The sequence below is a fragment of the Cebus imitator genome, unplaced genomic scaffold, assembly GCF_001604975.1.
Source record: "Cebus imitator isolate Cc_AM_T3 unplaced genomic scaffold, Cebus_imitator-1.0 Scaffold168, whole genome shotgun sequence".
NCBI lineage: Eukaryota > Metazoa > Chordata > Mammalia > Primates > Cebidae > Cebus > Cebus imitator.
In genome coordinates, this window is record NW_016107483.1 from 2,891,913 (window position 1) to 2,918,250 (window position 26,338).

A 26,338-nucleotide genomic window follows, 5' to 3' on the forward strand; every position below is an offset into this window, starting at 1 on the left:
TGGGGAGCTGGGGAGAGATAGCAAGGGGAGAAATGCCAGATGTAGGTGATGGGGAGGGAGGCAGCAAATCACACTGCCACGTGTGTGCCTATGCAACAATTTTGCATGTTCTTCACATGTACCCCAAAACCTAAAATGCAATAAAATAAATAAATGGGGGAAAAAAGTGCTACTTTCTTTCTTACTGGAACTTTCATAGTGCAAATGTTTCATAGGCATGATGTTTAATCTTACAGGTATTAGTATACTGACTCTGGTTAGGCCTTTCATTGAGTGTAATTTTAGAATGGCCCTTTTAAATTACTACCTGTGCTCTTAATGCTGAAATTTTCAAAGGAGTAATTAGGAGGGAGTGGGGGAATTGCCAGGGTCTATAACACAAAATATCAGTGCTTTTAACAATTAGATGTCGTAACATTTAAATAATGCACTTCCATTGACACCCAAACAATAAAATCTGTTATGATGGCATCCAGATATTAGATGATTTCACAGGAAAGCGCTCAGACCGCCATCAAGTTAAGAATCAATAGAAACTAGGCAATTGTGATAGAGTCAAAGACAAGGGTCTCAGCTCATGAAAAACCCACTGTACTAGAGCTATATTAAATTATCACAGCTAATGTAAAATCAACCTTGGTGTAAAAGATAAAAGGGTAAAGTTCTCACAAATGATCACTTAGCATTCCATTCCAAAATGCATACAGCATTCATTATAGATCGAAATGCCACTCAAATTTCATCACTTAGTAGGGTTTTGAAACAGCCAAACCATTAACAGAAGAGAGTAGCTTTTTATATTTATACAACTAGTGACTAATGAAACATTATACCCAGTGTGCAAAAGGGGAAAAAAAACCTTTATTTTGCAATGAACCCAATTGGAGCCCCTTTTAAACACAGCATAATATGGTTTCACTATTTCATTGAGCCTCTCATTACTTGTGTCAATAATCCTAGGTAAACCACTGTTGAACTTCACAGCATTTATCTAGCAGCATGAATAGCATTAATCTATGGGGTGCTTTTGATGAATTGAAGTTCAAAATGCAAAGCCAAAAATGACTTCTCACAAAGTGCTTAGAGAGGTATTTATTAGAAATATGTCAACTGCCAACTACCTAAAACTAGCTTGGCTATTTAGGAAATCATGTTGTTGGCTAGCTTGCAAACACTGATAAAATATATGAATTTTCCTGACTTGAACTACTTAAAAAAAAAACAAATGATATGCTTTTCATTTAGGCATGTTATTTTTTCTGTCATTTCCTTTCTAATTCTCAATATTTTATGTCATATTGCTTTTCACATGATGTGACATGCTATGCAACATGCCCCCAGGTTCTCAGAAACTGTGAGGTGAGAGAAGCACTTAGAAAATTGGGGTGAATCAGATAGACGACACTTTACTTACATAACTGCATGATCTAAACATCCAGGAAGCATCAACTGAAATCTACTCTTGGATCCTGCTCCAAGGATCTAACTTACCCTCCTGACACACCCAGTGGTTGTAATATTCTGGCAGAAAGACCAGCAGGGTTTGTCTACAGGGTGAGCACATTTAAATACAATTTATCCGCCTAATTTGATTAAGTTAATCTTTTCCAAAGTTGAATTTTATACAATTCATGAAGTGCTAGAAATTAAACTCTTAGTTCTATTATTTTCTAGATGTCTTAAGATGAATAGCCTATTCATTGTGAGTTTTTCATTGCTTACCATAGCAGAGTGATTTTAAATACTGAGAGATTTTGTACAATAATGCAAATTGAGAATAGGAAAACTGTATATTGACTTAATGTATTACTTTTTTCCAACTTTGGCAAAATGAACAAAATGAATACCTGGAAAAATAACACTCATATTAATTTTTCTCTAAAGTTAATTTCTTTACAAAGAAATAGAATAAATTCCCAAAATTCATTTTGAAAAGGTATGGAACAAACACATACTTTTAATAATATTCTATAATTAGATTCAAGGGAAAGACAGCAAATAAACATATGTTGTCCTTAATTCCTAAGATCCGTGATTTATGACAGTGCTGTGATATGTACAATAATCATTCAGTATACTGTAATACTAGGTTCAATATAATACTAGCCCCCCTCCCAGAAAAGTTTTCTTGGTGAAATATGATGAAAATCCTGCATTCTCTAATGGCACTTTCTAGTAGAGATTCACAATGCACCCCCACCATATACGATAAAGTCCGAGAAGTACTGCAGTAAATAAACTAATTTTATTTATTGTGATATTCATCAATCTCATAAAAAGTAATCTCCATCTAACAATATCTAAAAGACGCTACCTTATGAAAAACGCATTGTGGCATTTGAGTCGGAAAACAGATTTTATTCACTCACGGGGACTGGTATTTCTTTCTGCGATTATGTTCTATTTACTCAAATTGTGAGATAAGTGTAGTCAAGAAAAAAACGCCTGTAGAAACTTTAAATTACAGTTCATATGAAATTAATGCAGTTATTAATATTGTACACTTCTATTTTTGCTGCATTTCAATGACATACTGTCATTCTTTGTGATACCAGTTATAGAAGTAATAAAGTATATGTTTATGATAATACAATAAAAATTAGCTTAAAGAAAATGTAATTTTTATGATTGTGGATTATAACTGAAAGCATTTATTTGAAGAATTTAAAGACAATAATTCGAGTGCCATGGTTCACACCTGTAATTCCAGCACTTTGGGAGGCCAAAGCAGTCTGATAACTTGAGGCTGGAAAATTGAGACAAGCCTGGTCAACATGGCGAAACCCCATCTCTACTAAAAATATAGTGGTGCACGCCTGTAATCCCAGCTACTCAGGAGGTGAAACACGAGAATCGTTTGAACCCGGGAGGTGGAGGTTGCAGACAGTTGAGATCACACCACTGCACTCCAGCCTGGGCAAAAGAACGAGACTCTGCCTCCAAAAACAAAATTAAATAAATAAAAATAAAATAGAGATAATCATTAATATAGTTTATGAGCCACCATCAACATTTAATAAGTATAGTTATAAATGGGAAAGCTTTTCACAAAAATAATTTTTGTGTGTGTTATAATTTTATTAGTCTGACTGGGAATATATTAATAGTAAACCTTAGAGATACTTATGAGATGTCCTCCTAAAATAAAAAGAAACTATGTAATTTTGTTTACTGTTTTTAAAATTTTGATACATTAAAACAGTTTTTCAGGTTATGCATCCTTTCACATACAATGTTTTCACAAAAGTACTCACCATGCACAATGAGAACATACTCTGCGCTGCTTTGGCCGATGGTGTTTGTGGCTTCACATCGATATGTACCATTATCCGTTTTGTTCAGGAAAAGAATGTTTAGCTCTCTACCACTCACAACCATTCGGTCAGGATCTGGTAATTCTCCACCATCCTTTGTCCACAAAACAGGTTCTGGCCTAATGGATTGAAACGTGCATGTAGAGAGCAAAAATAAGAAATGTTACATATCTGTGAATTAAGTAAATCAATCAATTTTAAAATATTTAACACGTATTTTGTACATAACCACATGCTAACTTCTATAAGATACCAAAAGAACCATCATAAACTCACTCAAAAGAGTTGGAGGTATAGCAAATATAATTTACTTCTATTCTATTTAATTTAGCAGATATGTATTCAGAGAATAATTTGTAGAGTCACTGTAGCAGTCACTTTTGGTTCCCTGCCCAGGTCCCGTGGCCCAGATTCTGCTGCTGATGACTCACACCCTACAGTGAAAAATTGCCCTTAGGCTATAGGGGGCAAGCCTTCCTCAGAAGTATTTGGATATAAATAAAGAAAAATATTTATATATATAAATATAAATGAGTATAAAAATCTTTGCACTTGGGGCCACCCCTGTGGTACAGCTTTGCTTGAATCTTCTCACTTTCACCTCTGCTACTTTTCTCATTGTTATAAAAGGATTTCACTGTGAGTTTTCTTTTAACAAAATTCTTGCAAAGAATCCCAATCTCAATATGCTTTTAGAAAAGAAAGGATAAATGAATCTTAGATCCCCTTCTTCAAAAATTTCAGTCTTCTGTAACAATTAATGATAGAAATTGTTAATAATATCTATCATCATCTGGCATTTGTTATACTAGGTGTTTTCCATTTATTTTCTATAATTCTCAAAAGAACACTGATGAATATTACTTTTTTAAATGTACTGCATATAAGAATATAGATGAGAGAAGTATTCAAACCCTGGTCTTCCTCTACAGTTGATGCTTCATCTACTGCCTCCTGCTTTCTAACATGATGAATATTTTTCCAGACTTCGTATGGAAAGTTTTCTAATTTAAGCATAATATTATCAAATGAAATCATTTTTCTCAAAAGCTTTGTAAATTGGATAGAAATATTGAATTTATGTTATGTTGCTGTGAATACAACTAGAGCACAGGCACTGAATAAGTGACGTCTATGGGTGTGGCATCCTTTCTAACAGGAAGGATATATATTATTCTAACATGATTTTGTAGAAGAGATAAAAGTTGTGAAAAATAAATATTGTGAAGAAAATTAAAAGAAGCAGATTGGCATTGTAATAAAGGAATTGATCATCAAGTGTTTAAGTACTGAAAACACTTGGAGAATGTGATCTTGTAATATAAGAAATATGTATTTTTGTCTCCTCCTCACTCCTAACATAGTGCTCCTGAAGCCTCTATAGATAGGGTGACAGCAGAAATTTTTGTTATATTTAGCCTTCGACCCTTGTTCCTGTCAGGAAACTCCTAGGACTTTTCTACAGTCATATGCCACTTAACTATGAGGATATAGTCTGAGAAATGTGTCATCGGGTAATTTTGTCATTATGCAAACATCATAGACTGTATTTACACAAACACGGATAACATAGCCTACTATACATCTAGGTAGCCTATTGATACTAGGCTATATACTTGTACAGCATGTTACTGCACTGAATACTGAAACAAATTATAAAACAATGGTAAGTATTTGTGTGTATAGACATAGAAAAGGTATAGTTAAAAATAAAGTATTATAATATTTTGGGACCATCATCCTATATGTGGTCCATCATTGATCAAAGTATTATGTGGTGCATGACTGTAACTTCCTGAGTGGTAGGAGACTCTGACACAGAACTTCTAAGTCCCTTGGAATTTCCTGGGTGACAGGAGAAACATTTGTTCTGAGGTGCTCTTATGAGATGTTCTAATGAGAATTTCCTGGTGGGCTCCTAGGCAGCTTACTGGGTGATTACAAGTTGGAACTTTCTGTTCCATCTTCCTTTCAACCTCCAGGAAGCTGAGGTGACTGAAAGTTGAGATGATCATCAATGGTCAATGATATAACCGACCATGCCTACCTAATGAAGCCCCCAGGAAACCCAAAAGGACAGGTTCTGAGAGCTTCTGTATTGCAGAGCAGTTGGAAGGTCCAAGATGAAGGCTTGCCAGAAGACGGTGTGGAAATTCCATGCCTGTTCCCATATACCCTGCCCTGTCCAGCTCCTAATCTCACTACCCACCGTTCATCAGTTGCCTTTGTAAGATACATATGCAGAATATGCAGATTTGTTACATAGGTACATGTGTGCCATGGTTATTTCCTGCACCTATCTACTTGTCATCTAGGTTTCCTCACCTTTCACCCCAGAACAGGCCCCAGTGTGTGTTGTTCCTGTCCCTGTGTCTATGTGTTCTAATTGTTCAACTCCCACTTATAAGTAAGAACATGAGGTGTTTGGTTTTCTGTTCTTGTGTTAGCTTGCTGAGGTTAATGGCTTCCAACTTTATCCATGGCCTGCAAAGAACATGATCGCATCCCTTTTTATGGCTGCATAGTATTCCATGGTATATATGTACCACATTTTCTTTATCCAGTCTATCATTGATGGGCATTTGGTTTGGTTCCATGTCTTTGCTATTGTAATCAGTGCTAGAATAAACATATGTGTGTGCATGTATCTTTATATTAGAACGATTTATATTCCTTTGGGTATATACTCAGCAATAGGATTGCTGGTTTAAATGGTATTTGTGGTTCTGGATCCTTGAAGAATCACCCACACTGTCTTCCACAATGGTTAAGCTAATTTACATTCTCACCAACACAATAAAAGCGTTCCTATTTCTCCACAGCCTTTCCAGCATCTGTTGTTTCTTGACTTTTTAATAATCGCCATTCTGACTGGTGTAAGATAGTACCTTATTGTGGTTTTGATTTTCATTTCTCTAATGAACAGTGATGTTGAACTTTTTTTCATATGTTTGTTGACTGCATAAATGTCTTCTTTTGAGAAGTATCTGTTCACAACATTTGCCCACTTTTTGATGGGATTATTGTTTTTTTCTTATAAACTGGTTTAAGTTCCTTGTAGATTTTGGAAATTAGATCTTTGTCAGATAGGTAGATTGTAAAATTTTTCTCCCATTCTGTAGTTTTCCTGTTCACTCTGATGACAGTTTGTTTTGTTGTGCAGAAGCTCTTTAGTTTAATTAGATTCCATTTGTCAATTTTGGCTTTTGCTGCAATTGCTTTCAGCATTTTTGTTATGAACTATTTGCTCAGGTTTATGTCCTGAATGGTATTGCCTAGGTTTTCTCCTGCGGTTTTTAAGGTTTTATTTAATATTCTTTATATTTAATGAGTAAACAGAGTAAATATGAGCAAAGTGTTTCCCTGATTTCTGTGAACTATCCTACCTAATTAACAAAACCCCACCAGGAAGTCACAGGAATCATGGTTTGCAGCTAGCTGGTCAGAAGTACAGGTAACAACCTAGTGCATGTGAGTGGCATCTGAAGTGGGAGGCAGACTGAGACCTCAATCTGTGGTCTGACTTATACACGGATTGAATTACATGACACTCAGTTGATGTCTTATGAAAAACCAGTTGTTGGTGGGGAAAACTGATTGTTGCTAACATACATTTTAGTTAACAGAGATGGAGTTTTGTAGTAAGTGTGTAAGTAGAAAGTAATAAATAGTTTAGTTTTTCCTGTCTTCAGAGAGATAAAAAACAAAAAGGGAGTGTATACCAGAACTACACCCATAAAAATTCTGAAAGAGCATTATATGATAGCAAGTGAAGAAACTCGATGTTAAAATATTGGACAAATATAAAAATCTATATCATTGAATTAGATAGACAATACACTCCTCTAGCACCTTTACTAAAAGCCTAATCATTAATAGTTCTCAACTTGCTTCATTTATCCTACACCTTTTAGCTGCTGTTTGAATTTGCCAGCTCTTATTTTACAACAGGCTGAATTGTCTTATACATCCTTAGCATCTCTGGAAGCAGCAAAAAATGATAAAACTATAATTTGTAGCAATGTAGAAACCTTGTCTTTTCCACAAAGTTATGTAAGGTCCACATTAAAATCACAGTTACAGTAGTGATATTTTGGGGTTTAGAACATTCATCTTTATAATACCACTCAAAAGAAGTAATTTAGTATCTTAGGAGGCAATGTTTTCTTGATGTTTAAACTTTTAACCACATACAGAAAAAATTGTATGCATGTACTTATACACTCCATACACTCAAAATTATCCCCCCAAAATCTAAACAGTCACGATTTTTCCCTAGTTGTATTTATAAGCTTTTAGTTACATTTTAAAGCAAATATCTCTGTAAATATGTAGTTAAATTCACATATGTATTTTTAAATTATTTACATAGAAATGCAGTTGAAGATCTAGATAAAGTATTCAAGTTGCCAATTTGTATTTTAAAACACATTTTTTTCCAAAAAAAAATTTAAAAAACAACCTTCCTTAAATAACAACAACAGCAGCTGCAAAATTTGTTAACGGGTGCAGTGGTGTAAGTCTTTGCTGACACTGAACTGAATCCTTCAAGAATTCTCGATCCTAGTCTCTGTGGTAAATCTTCAAGGTGGCAAAAATAGCACCATAAGATGCAAATTTAATGAAATAGAGGTTAGAGTTTATGCACAGATTATAAATAGCCTACACATATACCCAATTAGTATTTAAAATGTTCAAGATTCTTAATATCATCATAAAAATCTTAAGTGGTTTAGCAAGACTTGATACAATTTATGTTTCATCTTAATAAAGAGGGCCCCCTAGGCTTTCTCTAATTGGAACCCAGAAATGATTGAGGTTCTTGCTACAAATGAATAACAATCTTCCCTGCTGTTCAGGCATCCAAAGAGATCATTTAAAAGTGGTTCCAGTCTACAGTTTCTGTGATAAGGCTAAAAAAGAGTAGGAGCTACACACCAGGAGTAACAGGACAGTGAAAATAGCATCAGATATGAGATGATAACATTATGGAACTCCACATGAGAACATTTAGTCCATCCTGAAAGTTTCTCTTTTACTAGCCCAAATAATTAAAATGTTGGAAAAGTTATGTTTGAGATAAAATTTGATTTGTTTCTCTTTTTTTTAATACTTTAAGTTCTGGGGTATATGTGCAGAATATGCAGGTTTGTTACATTGGTGTACATGTGCCTTGGTGGTTTGCTGCATCCATCACTTTGTCATCTACATCAATTTTATAAGACTATAAAGATGTTTATTTTTATTTATATTGTAAGATATTTTTTCAGCAATTTCTTCCTAGAGCAACAGAAAACAAGTTAAAAGAGAAAAAAAATATGTTTATACATTTATTCTCAAATATCCCAAGGCATTGATGAAGTTGTTTCTAATCTTAACATATTTTTTTTAGAAAAACTACTAATTTGGTGTTTTTTTTTTCTACTTACCTAATAAGAGATTACCTGTATGTTTCAAAATTCCTAATTTATAAATTACTGTTGAAAGATATTGCCACAAGTCTCTCAGATGTTGATTTTTATTTAATATTTTGAACCAGATATAAACCTAATTACTAATTTTCAGCAAAATTATTTAATTTGTATTGGGGCATTTATTCTGTGCAGTTATACCATAGCAACAGGCAACAGTCCCTCTAATCTTTTCTCTGATTAGAAACTATGGGGTTATTCACTCCCTAGGGACTGAGAATGGAAAATTTATTTGCCTTCATCATTCACAGCCCCTCTTTCAGGCTCATGCTTCTAAAAAGGAATAAAGAATAAGAAATTCAGTAATGGAAAAGCTGAGTCCCATAATGTAGGTCTCCTAGGAAAAGAATCTTCCCGGTGTGGAAAGGGACAGGAGTCAAACACTGTGCAAAATTTGAAATGCTCTCCAGTCTCTTCTTTTTCCAAATAGCAAAATATCCCTTGGGTTCTGTGCTTTTTTTTTTTTTTTTTTTTTTTTTTTTTTTTTTTTTTTTTTTTTTTTTTTCATGAGTACAGGATATATTGGGCTCTAACATTAAAATTAATCCTCTGAAAATTAAACTTGTTTTTCCCATTAAAAAAAAAAAAAAGGTCACTGTAAGAAAATTCAAGAAAACATCTTGTTCTACCTTAAAGGAAAATGAGGAAAAATTTCAAATATTTATATCTTACATTTCTTTTAAGAAAAAGCAGGACCATATAGTCAGTAACTTTATGCCTTATGTACCATGTCAATACACGAAGATGCCTAGCAGCTTTATTTCAGTTTAAAAATTCCACAGGTGGGTAGTAAATATTATTAAAGTTTTAAAACCAGAGAGTTTTTAAAAACTTAATCCCTCTTTATTTCTTGTGATATTTTCACTTGAAAGTGAAAGAAGGTGGTAGGAGTTACATAAACATCTTGATCCTTCTTCTGCTTTAAGCAAAAACTTTTTGATTAATAAATTATGCATCAAATGCACAGTCCTTATGCTATTACATTTCTAGAGAAAGGGAGGGAAAAAGTAAATGTAAAATAATTGTCAAATGGATCTGAAAAATGCTCAAGTAAAAAATTTGAAGTTTATTGACTTCCAGAGAAAGAATCCTGAACAAACTGGAGAGTAGGTATTTCCCCATTGGGTAGACTGATTACATCTCTAAACCAAAGCCCAAACACTGCTGAGTAATTGAGGAGGAGGAAAAAGATTAGAAGCTGGGGTTGCTTGGTAGCTTTTTAAAATTTTTTAAATGTAAATATAAAGCAATCTAAAAGAACAGTATTGTGAAAATTTGAAGCCAATTAAAAATATAATTTTAATAACTTTGTCATAAGTTATGGATGTAGTTGCAAAACAGCAAGAAATACAAAAGGACAATTTGTGGGTCTATTTAGTGCAGTGATCATTTCAAATTAAAAAAAATACACAAAGGGTTTTTTGTTATTGAAGATCAAATAAATATTTCTGAACAGTTTATAAATACCATTCCACATATATGCAAAGTCATATTAATTATTGAAAAAATATTGCTTTAGGCCATTATAGTGTACATCAAGCTGTGTTTTCTCCTCAGATTTCATTTTTGTGCAATTTAGTTATAATGAAATTAGATTTTTCTTTTATTCTTAATATTGATTTCATACTTTTTATATGAGCAGTTCTTTAAATATCAAATAAATTTTAGTATAAGCAAGCTTAAATTTGAGTGTGTTACTTATCACTTAGGCTCATTTTAAAATATAATAAAAGAAACATTTATACGTCTGATAGTCTACAGATGCATGCATGAGAAAACACAAAACTTCAGAACCATTTATAGTAGAGTGGTCTTCAATGTGTCTCCCCAGGTTTAATTAACAGAAATATTCTACTCTACACTTATATCTTAAGACAGATAAGAAATCAATGAATTTTCTTTTTGTTAGTTAAAACATGCTTGTATGTTCTTTAGTAGGTACTGAATAAATGCATGCTATTATCACATAATTATCTACAAACAATTCTGGGCATAATTTTGAACCAGTAATTGTGAGGGTATGAAAAACTAAAATAATTATCTGCTCTGTCATTTTATATTGTAGTGGTTTCTATAAGATATATGTCATGAACCATAATATTTGGTAGCACATAGTAAGTGGCATAATCAGTCCTAAAACATCAGAAAGAATTATCACCTATAATAGAGACATTATAATAGGCTTTATGAAAGATACAACTCTTGATTACTACATTTAATTATAGGAGAATTTTGACAAATAGAAATGGAATACACCAACTCAATAGAAGTCTAAGCTCTGGATAGAATGCTTGTCCTTGAGAGGCCATAATGTTGAAAAGATTAACTTAAATATTGTGAATTCCAAAAAAGAAATGAGAATAGGGTTAACAAGTAAAATTGCCATTGGCAGAAAATTACAAATTAAGAAAGGGTAAAGTTAAAAGCACTTAATAGGATTAACTGAGTTGGGAGTAATAAAAGCAAAGGTGAGCTGTAAATTGTATATGAAGGATCAAGGAACAAGTATGCTTGTAAGTAGCTTAGTCAAAGACAAAGTCTATAGGACAAAAAGCGGAACATAAAAAAGTAATATTTAAGTATAAGACCAGAAAACTGATGGTCACATTAATATAGAAGAGAGAATGAAATGTGGGAAGGAACGTTTTGGTCATAAAGAGGAGCTGAACAAAAGCAAAGAAATAGAAAACTTTGTGATATGAGTGTGGGGGAAACATTTGCACATTTAAAGTAGTAATAAAGGGTCTGGAGTGTCAGCTGAAGAATCTAAACTTTCTTTAAAAATGAGTATTTTGTTTTTTGAGAAGTGAGTATTCCTGATTGGAGTATCCTTTAGGAATATTAATGTGAAACATCTGGGGAAAATCCAATAAAGAGGCCATATATACAGTTCAGACAACAAGTTCCTACAATAAGGGGGAGTAATAATAAAGGAAAGCACACAATAAACAATGAAAGAGCCCTGGAAAAGTACATACAAATTTTTGGATGCCAAGCAATGTATGGTAATGAGGAAGAGATAAAAGAAAGTCTTACAGTGTCTAGTCTGTACAACAGGTACAATCTTAGTACTAAAAAGAAAAATGGCAATTTAAATACTAACCAACCAACCAATTAAACAAAAGAGAGAAGAACATGCTGAATTCAAGGGTTACAAGAAAACCAAGAAATACATCTTGATCCAGCAATTAAATAAACAAAAAGTTAGAAATCAGGGAAGAGGGAAGAACTGGGAATTTTATAGAGATGTGTGCCAACCATGTTTCCAAGCTAAAGAAAGAAAACAAAAGGGCACATCACTGAACATCTTATAATACGCTTACTTTGAAAATAAGAAAAGGCAATACAGTCTGAGAATTCTAAGAAAAAAAATCAAGAGAATAGTGTCATAGGAACAAGAAAAAATTTCTTTCAAAATTTGTTGTCCTGAATGTTTATCATTATAATTCCAGTAATACCTTAACTTCTCACTTCTCCTATCTTCTCATGTCCAATAATTACTTTGTTAGCTCCACCTCCGCCATGATGACACACTTAACATTGTCATCATTGTTATTTCCATGAAAGTCTCATTTTTTTTTTAATTACAAACTTCTATTTGCTCAGTTCACTATTCTCTTGTACATCATCAAAGCCTCCAATCTTACTAAGGGGCCCACTATTTTCCTTTATTCTTTAATGTCCCGCTCCCCTTCACTTCTCTCCTTAACCAGTCTTACAATCCAGTCAATCATTTTTCCCCCTTTCTCCATCCATTATTATCTGGTTAATGCCTCGTCCTAATAAACCTATCTTTTTCATCTTCTCTGTGCCTTTAGCACTTCAAAGCAAGCTAACGAAAAAGAAAGAGACGGTAAAGGATGTTTGTTTTATTAAATACTCTTCTTGAAGCCGTCATTCAAGTGTGCACATGAATAGCAAGGACAAAGGCAATTTTAAAGCCCAAGTAAATATCATTACTGTGTCTTGGAGCTTTTTTTGTTTTTCCAATCTGTTGAAATATCCATAATGTATTATCATTAATGTCAATAAAAATGTGTGATTAGACATACACATTTCTCCTTCTCATAGCTGTTTAACATAATATTGAAAATAGATCTTTCTGAAAAAATCTGTATCTTAATATATTTAGTACCCTCATTTGTAAAACTGGATTTGTTCTAGCAGTTCAAATATTTGGTACTGAAATAGAAGTGTAAATGAACAGAGAAAAAGGAAGGAGAGGATTGAATAAATTATCTAGATGAAGTAAATTCTTAAACAACTTATCTGTTCAATATAGATTTTCCACTGTGTTTCTTTGCCTATTGCAGTTACTTGTATTGATTAATTTAATGTGTCTTTGTGTATTTGTGTGTGAGAAAGAACAAGGTAGTTCCTTAGCTTTATTCTCATTAGCCTCTACTCTCTTCTCTTTTAATTACTTCTGGAAATGTTCTTCAGTTTCTTATTTTATCCTCACAACTATCATGAATCAGAGGTTGCTCAGTATTGATGTGGCATTTCCCATATCTGCACAATTGATTTTATGAAAAGCAATAAACTTTTTTCCTCCAGCTATTGTTTGAGAATCCCAAAGACTCCTGTTGAAAGGCTCAACAACAAAAGTTTCTACTCAAATGTCATTATCAGTGCTTCTGCCTGACAGGGTCAAAGACATTTTAATGCAGTAATAAATGAAATTTGAAAAGGAAAATTCAAGCCTATTTACTCACTTACATTGCAAATTGAATTCTAAGTTTATCTACTTACACAAGTTTTTAAAATCAATTATGACACTATTTTAGTGTCAAGTAGGAGGAGTTTCATTATATTACTTGTTAGCTTTATAGGAAAAAATAACACGCATATTAATTTCGCCAGTAGATTTTAAAATTTGATAGCAAATAAAAATGAACTTTTATCCTAATTAACATCAACATGTGCTACTTGAATCTGATTTTTTTAAAGGCATTTCTTGCCTCCAAATTTAGAAGTTTGTAGTTGAAACAGTAAATAATCTATGCAAGAAAGGGGAGCTCTTTAGAAGACTTGAAAATAATGTCATTTTTTAGAGTGCCTGTAAAATTCTTGGACTAGTTTTTACTGATAAGGCAGTGTTCACTGATGATTATTTTAAGAGTTTTAAAAAAGCAGTCATACTACATACTGTATAATTCCAGCCAATTTATGGCACAACAAATAAAAGATTATCCTTACAAAAGATAAGATTGCTATGATCATGAAGGAGTGACAGATTTTTGGATTGAAGGAAAAATATTCAAGATTGTTACAAACACTTAAGCTAATCTCTTAAGGACTTTCTGCTGAAGCAAAACAATTACCCATGCCTAATCTATACTTAACATTCCTTTTCTTTGGTAAACACAGAATATTAACTCCTAGTTAAAAGATAAAAAGTCTTGAGTAAGCATTCATTCTCTCATTCAAGAAATAAGCCCCTGTGTATATGTACGTTAAGCATGAAATCTTTATAATATATTTAGCAATAATCATTCTTAGGAAAATAGTTTTCAACTTATTTGAAAATTATTGACTACTAAAATTTTCCTTTGACTAAAGTACGCTTTACAACATTTTCAGGTTTTATAATGAAAAAAATTGTGAGTGTGCGTTCCTCAGAATCTTCCTTTTTATCAACCTGTGTACATCATAAGAACAATGTGATACTATATAAAATGTTTCTATAAGCATCCTAATTCCATCAGGAACCTGTAAACCATTCAGTTCAAGGACATTTTGCAATGATGGGGTCCTATTTTCTATGTAAGAGTAACTTTACAACCTATATACTTCCTTTACCATAAAATACTGCTCCTGAGCCTTGTAAGATTTAATGTTTATGTTAAACACTGGGTCACCATCAAGCAACTGCTTCTGCATGATGTGTTTCATTTGATATTAAAACCGGTGATCTTCAGAAAGTGACTACTAGAGAAATATTATCTCCAAATTTATGATACATGTTATGAAATAAATGCAAAGAGGAAAAGCATATCTTATTAGAACAATATGCTAACTTTAAAAAATACAGAAATAATTCTAATATTTCAATTTTTAAAGTGTTTAGTGATTATTTTTCTGCAATCTTCCTACAATTACCATGTTGTTAAATTTATTGTACAAAAACATATGCAATGTTTACAAAACTTTATAGAGTAAAATGCTTAAACATAATCTCAAAATTAATGTATTTTTAAAACTACAGATTTCAAATCTATGAGCCAAAAAGTGCATTCCTGAAAATCTACTAAACATATATTTAGCACCATTCCAAAATGATGTCTTAAATGTATTGAGACATGTTTGGTGTGGGGTTTTACAGTGAATATTTACATAATCCCTCAAAATAATTGCCTTTGTGTTACAAGAAAACTGCTTACCTGGAAATGTTCAAGAAGTACATTTCCTCTATGGATCTATAATCGTGGTTCTGCAAGCTCTTATGGGATTTTCACAAGACATTGGAACGTTTAATTGAAAATGATTGAGTGCCCAACACACTACAGATGCCCATGCCCAGCCTAAATAACAGCAGTTGAGATTACCAAGAGTCAGCTCCTTGTTTCAAAACAAAAACCAAATATATTCGGTCTCATTTCCAAGATAACCACTGTGTGTTTCCAGAGAGTCAATGTGTGATTAAATTTTGAAACCACAAAAAAGAAGCAAAAGACCTTATGGATCTCAGAAAAGAAACTCATTATGAAAAGAACTGCACATATATTTATTTTTAATTTTGAAAATTTAGAATGAATTTTTCAATATTATATCCTTGTAGACATTTTAGAAGAAACTGACTATATTACTTTTAATTTTTAATTACCTAATTGAGACAATATTGCATTTGTCTAGATATCAGAACACAAAACACACACACACACACACACACACCCATACCAACCTAAGTGCTCTATATCCTTTATTATCTATGTACTACCGGTATAGGAACACCTAGATGATAAGAAGACAATTATTATATTTATCCCACTAATTATTTTAGTGACATTTTAAACATTGCATTTAATAATATACTATGACATGCTCTTAAGGAGTGTTTTATTTTAAATTTCAGCTTTTTCTATTTAAGTTCCAGGCTTTTCATTGCATTGCATTGCATTGATATTATTTTGGCACTAATTTTGTATTCTAGTTGTAACCTGCAGTCTTTATCTTCTAAAAGAAAAAATTAAGAATGCAATATATCCTATTTTAAATATATATATATATACACATATATATTATAGAACTGAATAATTATTGCTCTCATTATAAAATCTAGGCAGAAACTATTTAGATATATTTATATCTGTTTAGAAATTCTTTAAATAATATTTAGATATGCTAATATAGGTTTGAGCCTACATAACTGGTATTTTTAAACAATTATTTGATTGAAATATGGGCTGTCCTAGCAGTTTGTAAGAACTCTTCAATGCCTGCCAACTTTATTGAGTTATTGTGAAAAGAAATCAATGCTGAAAAACATTAGGTACACCAAAAAATACAACCATCATTGTCGTTAATATAAAAGAAAGACTTGTCTGTAATCCCAATTCTTCCATTTATCAACTGTGTTACTGGGAAAGATCACATAACTGGAACGCTTGTTTTTCCTCCTCTAAAAAATCAGAAATGATTGCAACAATTTTTATAAACCTTTTACAACAAAGTAGTTGTGTGATTTAAATTAAACAATTACACATGAGAGAAAACGATGAAAAACTATGCCAAAAAAAGGTCCTATACATCACTGACCCTGGATTCTTCACCACTCATGAGCCACACCATCTACTTAGTTTGGGTTGCTTAAGGCTTTCCAGGTCCACATTTGTTCTTTGCAAAGTTTGGTAACTACTTACTCCCTTTCATTCCAATGAAATTGCTTCAGAGTGTAGACTTTCCCATATCTATCAAACTAAAACTCATTCATAATTCCTTCTTTTCCTTGCAAATTGATCTAAACTTGTGCTTTGTTAAAATTAAGGTAAATTAGTGAAGAGGCTTTTCCTGTAGCTCAGGATTTTCCAGTCTTCTGTTTTAGCTATTTTGGATTTTACCCCAACTGCGGTTCATAACTCTGCTTCTCTTCTCTGTGGTTTATTACTATTATTACTTAACTTCGAATAAAATATCCAAGTTGCTATATAAGTTTTGCCATGACATCAGTCTGGGTTCCTTTGCTGTTTAAATATGCCTTTGAAAATGACAGATCCACTCTCCTGAAATGTGTTTATTCCGCCTGAAATCTTGAATTCCATTGCCTGGGAATACATATGAGATAACTCAGTTGTCAGAGTTGCCATAATAGCCTAATATTAGAATGGGTATTAAATATATAATTAAGACTTCTGAGTGGGTAACTTGGTGAGATATATTGTATTTCCTTGATCAAATAATAATTTATCAACCTCATTATTGTTATGTATTATGCAATTACTTGGAGGCAGACATTTCATATACACTGTTGTTATTAAAACAATCTGCTAAATTTTGGGTTCTTTATTTTAGAGATAAAACTACTCGATGTGTGAGAATGAACCCTAACATAAACATTGGACTTTGATGTCATAACGATGGATCCGTGTAGGTACATTGATTATAACACATGTAATATTTTGGTATAGAATGTCAGTAGTGAGGAAGGGTGTGAGTGGGTAAGGACGAGGGGTATAGGAGAAATCTCTGTACTTTCCACTCAATTTCACTGTGAACCTAAAACTGCTCTAAAAATTAAAGTCTATCAATTAAAAGAAAAGAAAAAAGAATACTTGGTCTGGTTAAGTGATTTGCTTAGGACTACTCAGGCCCCAGATATCCACATATTTATTATTTAAACCTAGGTCCACATTCTCTTTCTACAATATCACAAAACATTTTGTGCCTCAAAGTATGACAGCTTAGGCATCCTATTTGAAAATAAAATACAGGTCTCAATGATTAATTAGAGTTTTTCTATATATCAGGAGAGAGGTAAGTATTCTGTAATAACAACTGCTATATATCAGGTCAAATAATGTAAAACTGCTATTATTGATTAATATTTTAAAATACATATTTTATCTTCTTTTGGTAAACATTTCACTCTAGACGATAACTTGCTTTCTTTAATTCCTCATTTGTTTTGTCATTTCCTCTGATGGTACTTGAACTGTATAATGATTAGCAAATAACCTGTGATTTGTAAAAAGGTACATGTGAGGCTGAGAACATTGACTTAATATAAAACTGCTTTGCTTTAATTTTTTTGTCTTTTTTTTTTTTTTTTTTTTTTTTTTTTTTTTTTTTTTTTTTTTTTTTGGAAATGGAGTTTTGCTCTTGTTGCCCAGGCTGGAGTGCAATAGCACGATCTCAGCTCACTGTAAGTTGTGCCTCCCGGGTTCAAGCAATTTTCCTGCCTCAGCTTCCCCAGTAGCTGGGATTACAGGTGCCCACAACAATCTTGACTAAATTTTTTGTATTTTTAGTAGAGATGGGGTTTCACTATATTGGCCAGGCAGGTCTCAAACACCTGATCTCAGATAATCCACCTGCCCAGGCCTCCCAAAGTGCTGGAATTACAAGCATGAGCCACCGTGCCCTGCCTTTTGTCTGTTTGTTGTTGTTGTTGTTGTTGTTGTTGTTGTTAAAAAGTCTCCATTGTGCTAATAGAAAAATATGTTAATATATACATATCAGAGTTCTTTCATTCTTGATCAATTTGAAAATAGATGTGTAATTATTCCCCTAAAACACCTCACTAGTTGCTATATAGTATGTGATCTGTCTTCCTAATGATTAAATTCTTTCTTTGTTTATAGAATTGGAATGTTACATGCTGTGCAATTATGCATACCAGATTTATGGCAAGAACAAAAGAAAAATTGTGGTTACCAGAAAATAAAATAGTAAGTACAACATAAACATTGTGCTAGATACATAGAAAAAATTATCAGTAACTGTAATTATTTTCTTTTATAGAATAGATGCAAAATACACATTTATCTCACTGAAAATATCAAATTGCTTTTTTTTGGAGGTGAATTTAAAAAGCATTAAACATTTGATTAAAATGAATGATGTCTCATTAGTTACACCGTGTTGGTGGCAACCTCACACCATTTAAGGTCATGACTTTAATGTAATATATGGGTTTCATGGTGTGTGTGTGTGTGTGTGTGTGTGTGTGTGTGTGTGTGTGTATGTGTGTGTGTGTTTTCCTCTACTTTTATAAATGGAGAATGCTGCTGCCTGAAAGCTGTCTGGGAATTCAGCCAACAAAAGAAGAGGGTTGCAAAAACTCTGGGCACTTGAAAGAAAAGTGGCTGGCATTAGCTCGGTCCTCACTTTAAACTAAAATTAAAACAATGGACACACATGTACAGTAATCTCTCTTTTAAGGAAAGAATAGAATGCTTCTATAGTAGTGTCAAGTGGAACAATTTGGTCCTGGCCCAAGTTATGCAGCTGTTTCACAGGAAAATGGCAAAAGGCTTCAGTCCAAAGCAGGCAAATAAGGCATGATTGTTCATAAATAGTCACTGGGGCCCTCACATTTAGAACAAGGAAAACAACATTAGCATAAAGAAGGGCAGGTTCCGAACACCAGCTTCAGTGCAACTTAGCCATGCCATGATGTTGTGATTTACACAAAAGATAGTGGTGTGATTTTGCCTACTACCAATATACTTAATTACTGTGAATATCTCCTTCTTCAAAACATTACATATTAGTCAAATACTTTTTAAGAAACAATGAAGTTTTGGCCACAGATTAAATGTATTGTTTAAGACAGCTACAAGATATAAATAAATCAAATAGCCACTATTCATTCCTGATTTTCACATGCTCATGAGAGATGGATCAGGTAAATGATAAAGATGATAAAATTTAAGTGCTTGGAGCCCCACTCAAAGACTAAGATATACTGTTCCTTCTCAGTGGTTCTTAAATAACAAAAAGAAAACACAGGTATAATAGTTGCAAAGTAGAGACTTGACAGTGATTACCTGAGTAAAACAGGTAATTCTAACCTGCCCATTAAGTATATCACATATTTCATTTTTACTCCCACTCATTTGTTCCTATTTTAAAATATGCAAGTCTCCCCATTATATATGTCATTATTGTTTTATTTTAAAATTTGACAAATTATTTCTCATAATTCTTTCTCCTTTTACGATTCATTTTTTGAAGTTTATAGTCTTTCCTTTAGTGACTGTCTTTACTTCCCCACTGACTACTAACTCCCTGATTAAACCATGTCAATTTGCATCCTGTTCTTTTTGCTCTAGTAAGACTTTTCTTTATGATCAGGAAGATTTCCTTCTGAGAAAATCCAATGATTTCAGTCTTCTCATGATTTTTGTCCTCTGTGCTTCATCTGGCACTGTTGGAAATAGTATATAAACTACAGAGAGGCTAAAATTTAGACTGTTTTTAAAGAGATTAATGCCTTCATGCAATGGAGAAGATAGTTACTGTAAAAATGTAGAGAAGTTATTTAAAATAATTAGGAAGAAAAAAAAAAAAAAACAAAGATCCAACAGTCTAAGGAAGACAGGCATCAAAGGAGTTGACTCCAACTTTAATGCCAATATCTTGACAGTCTTCAAGGAAATATGATAAAAGGAAACTTGCAAATGGAAATATAATACAAGAGAATAACTTAATACATATTTACTTGTGGACCACAGCATACAGAATACAACATTGGGATCTACGAAGAGAAAGGCAACATACAATGACTACTTTACTTTGAAGATGTTGTGGAGCCTATGAATTAATTATCAAAATATACTGCATTAATTACAGATTTTTCATATGGCTATGAACTCATGCCAGAAATGATTAGTTTGGTAGACATTTGACAAGTTTCCAGAAAGAATATAAATATAAAAGAAAGCCTACGAAAGGAGGATGGCAACAGTGAAACATATCATGAGACCAGCAAGTTCACTGCCCTAAAGCATCTAGGGGTTCACCTTCAGTGGTGAAAATTATTGTCAGTCCCAATTATTGCCAGCCTAGTTTTTCAAAAGTAACTTTAGCTGGAATAAGTGGAAATGTACATTTAGCAATTGAAGTAGCAGCACATAATTGAAAGAGTGAAAGCTCTGGGCAAGACTGAACTGAATTCAAATTCTCCCTCATTTTAAATATGGATGAATAGGAAAATGTAGTTAACACTTTTGGGCCTCAGTTTTCTCTTCTGTAAAATAGGGAGCCTTTCTTATTTCCTTTATCTATTTGCAAAATCATAGTAATCAGAATTCTCTTGATAAAGGTAACATTTTCCATTTTATAAATCTCTTGAAATTTGTATTCTTAAATAAAATGAATAAGAAGTTATTGTGCTTTTCATTCATCTGCAGTGCAGAGAATTACTACACATCCAAGATTATTTTTAGGTAACTCAAAAGAGACCCACTAGAAGACACATTCATTCAATCATATCTTAGATGAGTGATATGAACTACTTAAATATTTAATTATATAAAACATAGTCTAATGATTTCCATAAGTACAATAATGTTTCTACTGTTGAAAGTAGATGTGAAATCAAGGAATCACTGTAAGACAATGGGATGTTTCTGAAGCAGGAGTTATTTATTTTCAAGCATTCTATAAAGCATCTTCCCTAACTTCACCTCTAAATGAGGTGAACTAAATATTAAACTTCACCTCCAAATGAGGTAGATTAAATATTGCATAAATTGTGTATATAATCCAAATGTACATAAATGTACTTTTGGATAAATGTGAGGGAAAGAAGAACAAAAACAATCTCTGTAAAATAATTACTAGAAGAGAGAACAGTTTTAAAATATCAAAACTGTGGTAAAGAAGGTATGGATTTGTGAACATGGTGAAAAATATAATGACATACAATTGACGAAGTTAAAATGTCAGGCATCTGTCTTCCAATTCTTTTAGAAAAATTCCTCATCAGATAATATGAAACTCACACTTAAATAATATAAATGTTATTGGAAGCAAATTTTTAGTAATTTAACCTGATTTGCCAGAAGCAATCTCCTATAGTCATATACAAAGAACAATTTAATTCCTCCTATTATAATTTAAACAGAATTCAAATAAATAAGAATCTTTAAAAAAAAAATCAAGTAAATTACATAAAGCTAGGCCTAGAGTGTTACTATATTAGAATAATCATATTGGTTTTAAACAGAATTTAAATATACATATTTAATATCCATATTTAAGTTTTGCTTAAAACCAGGTATTCTTTGACTGGCTATTTATAAACACAAATTTCAAAAGATAAAGTTTTAGAGTTGAAGTGAAATTAGCGCATTGATGTGTATGTATTCTAATAATGAAATCACTTTACCATTAAACACATTGAGTTTGTGATCCTTCTCATTCATGTTACCTGTTTCATTGGGTGTTTCATAAGAAATATAGATTTAATTTTCCTTTTTTGAAAATGATTCTCCATGTAACTTTAAAACATTGGCATATTTTGGGGATGCTTCAGTATTTTCTAAGTTTTTCATGGGAGAACTAAATTCAACAATGTGCAGCTTTTATTAGTCTGATGATATAAACAGTGGCTGATTAAGCCTACACTCCATTCAGCTTAAAATATCTTACTGGAAAAAAAATAAAAAGAAATAACGGCTGAAAATCTTCCCAGAAATTTCACTAGAAGACAAAGAGAAAACCAGTCTTCCATAGATACTAATGAAGACATGGTTCATGACGTTTTCTGTTTTAGAGAACACATTGCCCACCAATAAAAGACACAAACTGTGGATTTCTACAATTAAAGCCTGTAATCAAAGCAAGAAAAAGAAAAAAGTAGAAAGCTTTATTGCTCATTAACTCACTTACAGTGGTTTTCCTTTGGATTCACAAGTCAAAATTAAAGGCTGTCCTTCTTGTGGAAAAGGAGTTGATGGTATAATCTTAACTGATGGTGTATCTAGAAACAAAAGAATATTAAGACAGGTAATTAAACACATACAAAACTAGATATTTAATAACTGTGCATCATGCTGTGTGTTCAGCATGTCTCATATGATTTTTATAATTGTATATATTTATAAAGGATTTCTCAGATTTGCAAAAACAGGCTGTGTGATTTAAAAAGCTAACGTCCTGTCCATACAAAGCTAAAAAAAAGTCTATCTTATCAGCACCTTTGTTGCATTACTTCTGAAATCTGAATTTAAAAGTGAAACTGCAAAAAGTGGTTCAGATGAATATCACGCATTTCATACAATTGTTTCTTAAACTATTTATAGATGGCTATGAATACTATTATTATGGGCTGAATGCATTTATGTGCATCTGAATAACAACACTTTCATTGTTGCAGGAATACCAGGGGCTCACAAAAGGAACCCACAATGAACTCAAGATCAACTACTGTCTCACAAGCATTATGCAGAATCTTTTCAAAACGCAGTGATGCAGCACTGGGCACATGCTGCTTGCTCTTAAGTACTGAGTCACTTCCAATAGCATTTATGATTTTATTAAAAGTCGGCATTTGTTATATATGCCACTACATGTTTGTTAGAAAATTATTTATTTCCATTTAACAGTAAATCATCCCTAGTGGAAGAGGATTAATGAATACTTAAAGACATGTATATTTATAACTTTTATGACATATAATATACCTTAATCAACACAAAGATAGCATATTTCACAGAAGAAATGAAAAATAAGCTAAAAAAAGAGAGACAATATAAACACAGTCTTTCTTTATGAGACTTTGCTAGCCCTGGCATTGTCTGGTCCACAGTCAATGTGGAATTGTCTTCCCCTCTTATCTTCACATTCTCTACAGTGAGCAAAATAGGTTCTGAACTCTCCAGAGGATCACAGTTATTCTCATTCTTTTCTTCTTAGTTGTAATAGAAGAACTGATCTGTCCTAGTATTATATAATTATTTGATTTTGGAGCCAGTTAAATGAGTTAATACCGATTGTGTAATTTCCAGGTTTGTAACTTTATCTAAGAAAAAGAATTTACTTTATCTAAGAAAAAGAATTTACATTTTTCATATATTGAATAATAAACTACAAAATAAAAAATAATAGTTTATATCATACTTTAAAATTATATATGCTTTTCAAATACATTCTTCCTCAATTCTTTAAATAAGCGAATGCATTTAAGATGATACAAAATAATATTCTGATTGCAAATAAACATTCCAAATACATCACATTAAATATTTGTGATATAAAATGACTTAGGAAGAAAAATTAATCTGAAGAAATATGACACGCATTCATCATTCTTTTTTAACTGATAGAAGAAAAAATTGAATATCAGATTTAAACACACTTTATTATTTTTCCATTATTAGCAAATCTACGAAATCATTTATTGACTAGGATAATCACATAATTTCTTCTCCAAAGTAGGACATTGTTAAAAGAAAAATTAAAAATATTAATAATTATGCAGATGACAGGTGTGAACCAGACTGTTCTGGCCAAACTGAGTCCTATGGTCTTTTGACCTATAACTAAATACATATATTGCAAAAGTGATTTTCCCCATGATATATTACAAAAGAAAGTTTAATTTTCTTGGAAAAAGTTTAAGGTGAAAGATCAGAAAAGTATGATTCTGGGAAACAGAATTGTGTTAATTTGGGTGTCTGTGATGTTTAATTTTGTGTGTCAATTTGACTGTGCCTTGGGGTGCCCAGCTATTTGATGAAACATTATTCTGGGTGTTAATGTGAGGATGTTTTGGGATGAGATTAACATTTAAGTTGGTAGACTGAGTAAAGCAGATGGCCCTCCACGATACGAAAGGGCCTCATCCAATCTGTTTGAAGATTTAATAAAATGAAAAGGCTAATCCTCCTCCTCCAAGTAGAAAAACACTCTTCCTGCCTGATGTCCTTTGAATTGCAACATTGACTTTTTTCCTGCCTTTAGAATAGAATGGAAACCTTGGGTCTTTCTGGGTATTGATCCTGAGACCATTGGACCGGAACTAAATCATCAATTATCTTCAATCTCAGGTCATTAGATTCGAAGTGGAACTAAACCATTGGTGCAGTTGGTCCTCCAGCTCGCTGACTTACTTTGCAGATCTTGGGATTTTGTTTCCAAAATCATATGGACAATTACTTATAATAAATCTCCTTGTATATGTATACACAGCCTATTGGCTCCATGTCTCTGGAGAACTCTAAAACAGTGTCCAGTGTCCAAACAAACAGATCCTAAGGCATGTCTTTTATTGAGGGGGTAATGTGCGAGGTGGTAATCTCAGGAAGCTCTGAGAAGTAAGACAGGAAGGGAAGGAAGTAAATGAAGCCTGTGTTATTGAGCCGACTACACTGTGAGCAAAGCAAACTGAGTTCAATTCCACTGTGGAACTGAGAGTGAATGGAGGACATGACTCTGAGTTACCTTACTTGACTGGCAAGAGACAGGACTATTTACAGAATATTTCCAGTTATCACTTTTGGTTGAGGACAGCTCCCGGGGGTTGGGTGGGGGAGGTTGGTGAGGAGGTGTTATTTCCCAGGCACTTTTGCCCTTCTCAGTACACAAAAATAGTATGTGCCAAACGGAATGATCACCACCAGGATCTGCCTCAGTAAGGTAACTTACATAGTGGCAGGCAGCTGTGAGAAAAGAGGAAAGCAAACTGTGGCCTTGTTCTACCTGTTTAGTTTAAGCAGTACAGGAGAGATGAGAATCTGTGTAACAAATGTTTCCTTGAAGCATGCTTCAGCATTCCCTTTAGATCTAACATAAAGAATTTCAATTATAAGCAAACGCCAAAGCAGGTAATATACTGAGTACATATTTCCATAAAACTCTCAGGAATAACCTAAATAACCTCTAAGTTACTAAATATCAAGAGATGTAAGACAGTATTCATTTATTTGACTTCAAAATTACTCAAAATGGAACTTAATTCCTGCTCCTAAGGCTTATCTTTCCAAATAAATAAGGAAACAAAAAAGGAATTTATATAATTTTTAAATGGAGATTTAAAAAATTATCTGCCCTAGATTTCTCTGACAAATATATATGCTTCACTTGCTTCCCAATCCCCTCCCTGCCACAGACATAATCCTGGTTCAACCCTTAGGTTCCTGGCTACAGTTTCTCAGATTCTGTTGGGTGGCATTTTTCTATGTAGCCTTTAAATGTTTAAGATCAGGGTGAATGGGATTCAAATTCTGTTCTCTCAAATTTCTCTGGGTCTTTTAAGCCTCACTCATATATTTAGTTTCCATTTACTTACCAATCACTCATGGATTTATATATCCTTGTGCAGTTTGCTTCACTAGCTTATTTACATGCAGCACCTATGTGGCATGTTCACTTGGATATCTAAAAGGTATGGCACATTTGATGTATTTAACATGAACACTCAGTCTCCAATCTTACCCCCACATGTTTTTCCTTCAGAGATCTCTATTTCTATAGATACGACTGACATCCATACAGCCACATAAACCAGACACCTCTTGCTTCCTTGCTTTTTCTGTAATCAATTGTTCATAAACTCTTATTTACCTTCTAAAAATTTTCAAATTAATTCACTACTATTTTGTAGTT

The 26,338-nt window shown here is 32.7% G+C and overlaps 1 protein-coding gene across 6 annotated transcripts in view; it reads right to left on the bottom strand.

Annotated features, from left to right (window-relative positions):
* The window catches only part of CADM2 (cell adhesion molecule 2), a 1,069,796-nt gene that overhangs the window by 90,849 nt on the left and 952,609 nt on the right, over positions 1-26,338 (bottom strand). For all 6 annotated transcript variants that reach the window (XM_017544239.2, XM_037744178.1, XM_017544238.2 and 3 more), the window contains 2 exons: positions 22,622-22,712; positions 3,255-3,433 (listed from right to left, as the gene is read on the bottom strand). In XM_017544239.2, coding sequence (XP_017399728.1) covers positions 3,255-3,433; positions 22,622-22,712 — 270 coding nt within the window. The remainder of the gene's footprint in view (positions 1-3,254; positions 3,434-22,621; positions 22,713-26,338) is intronic.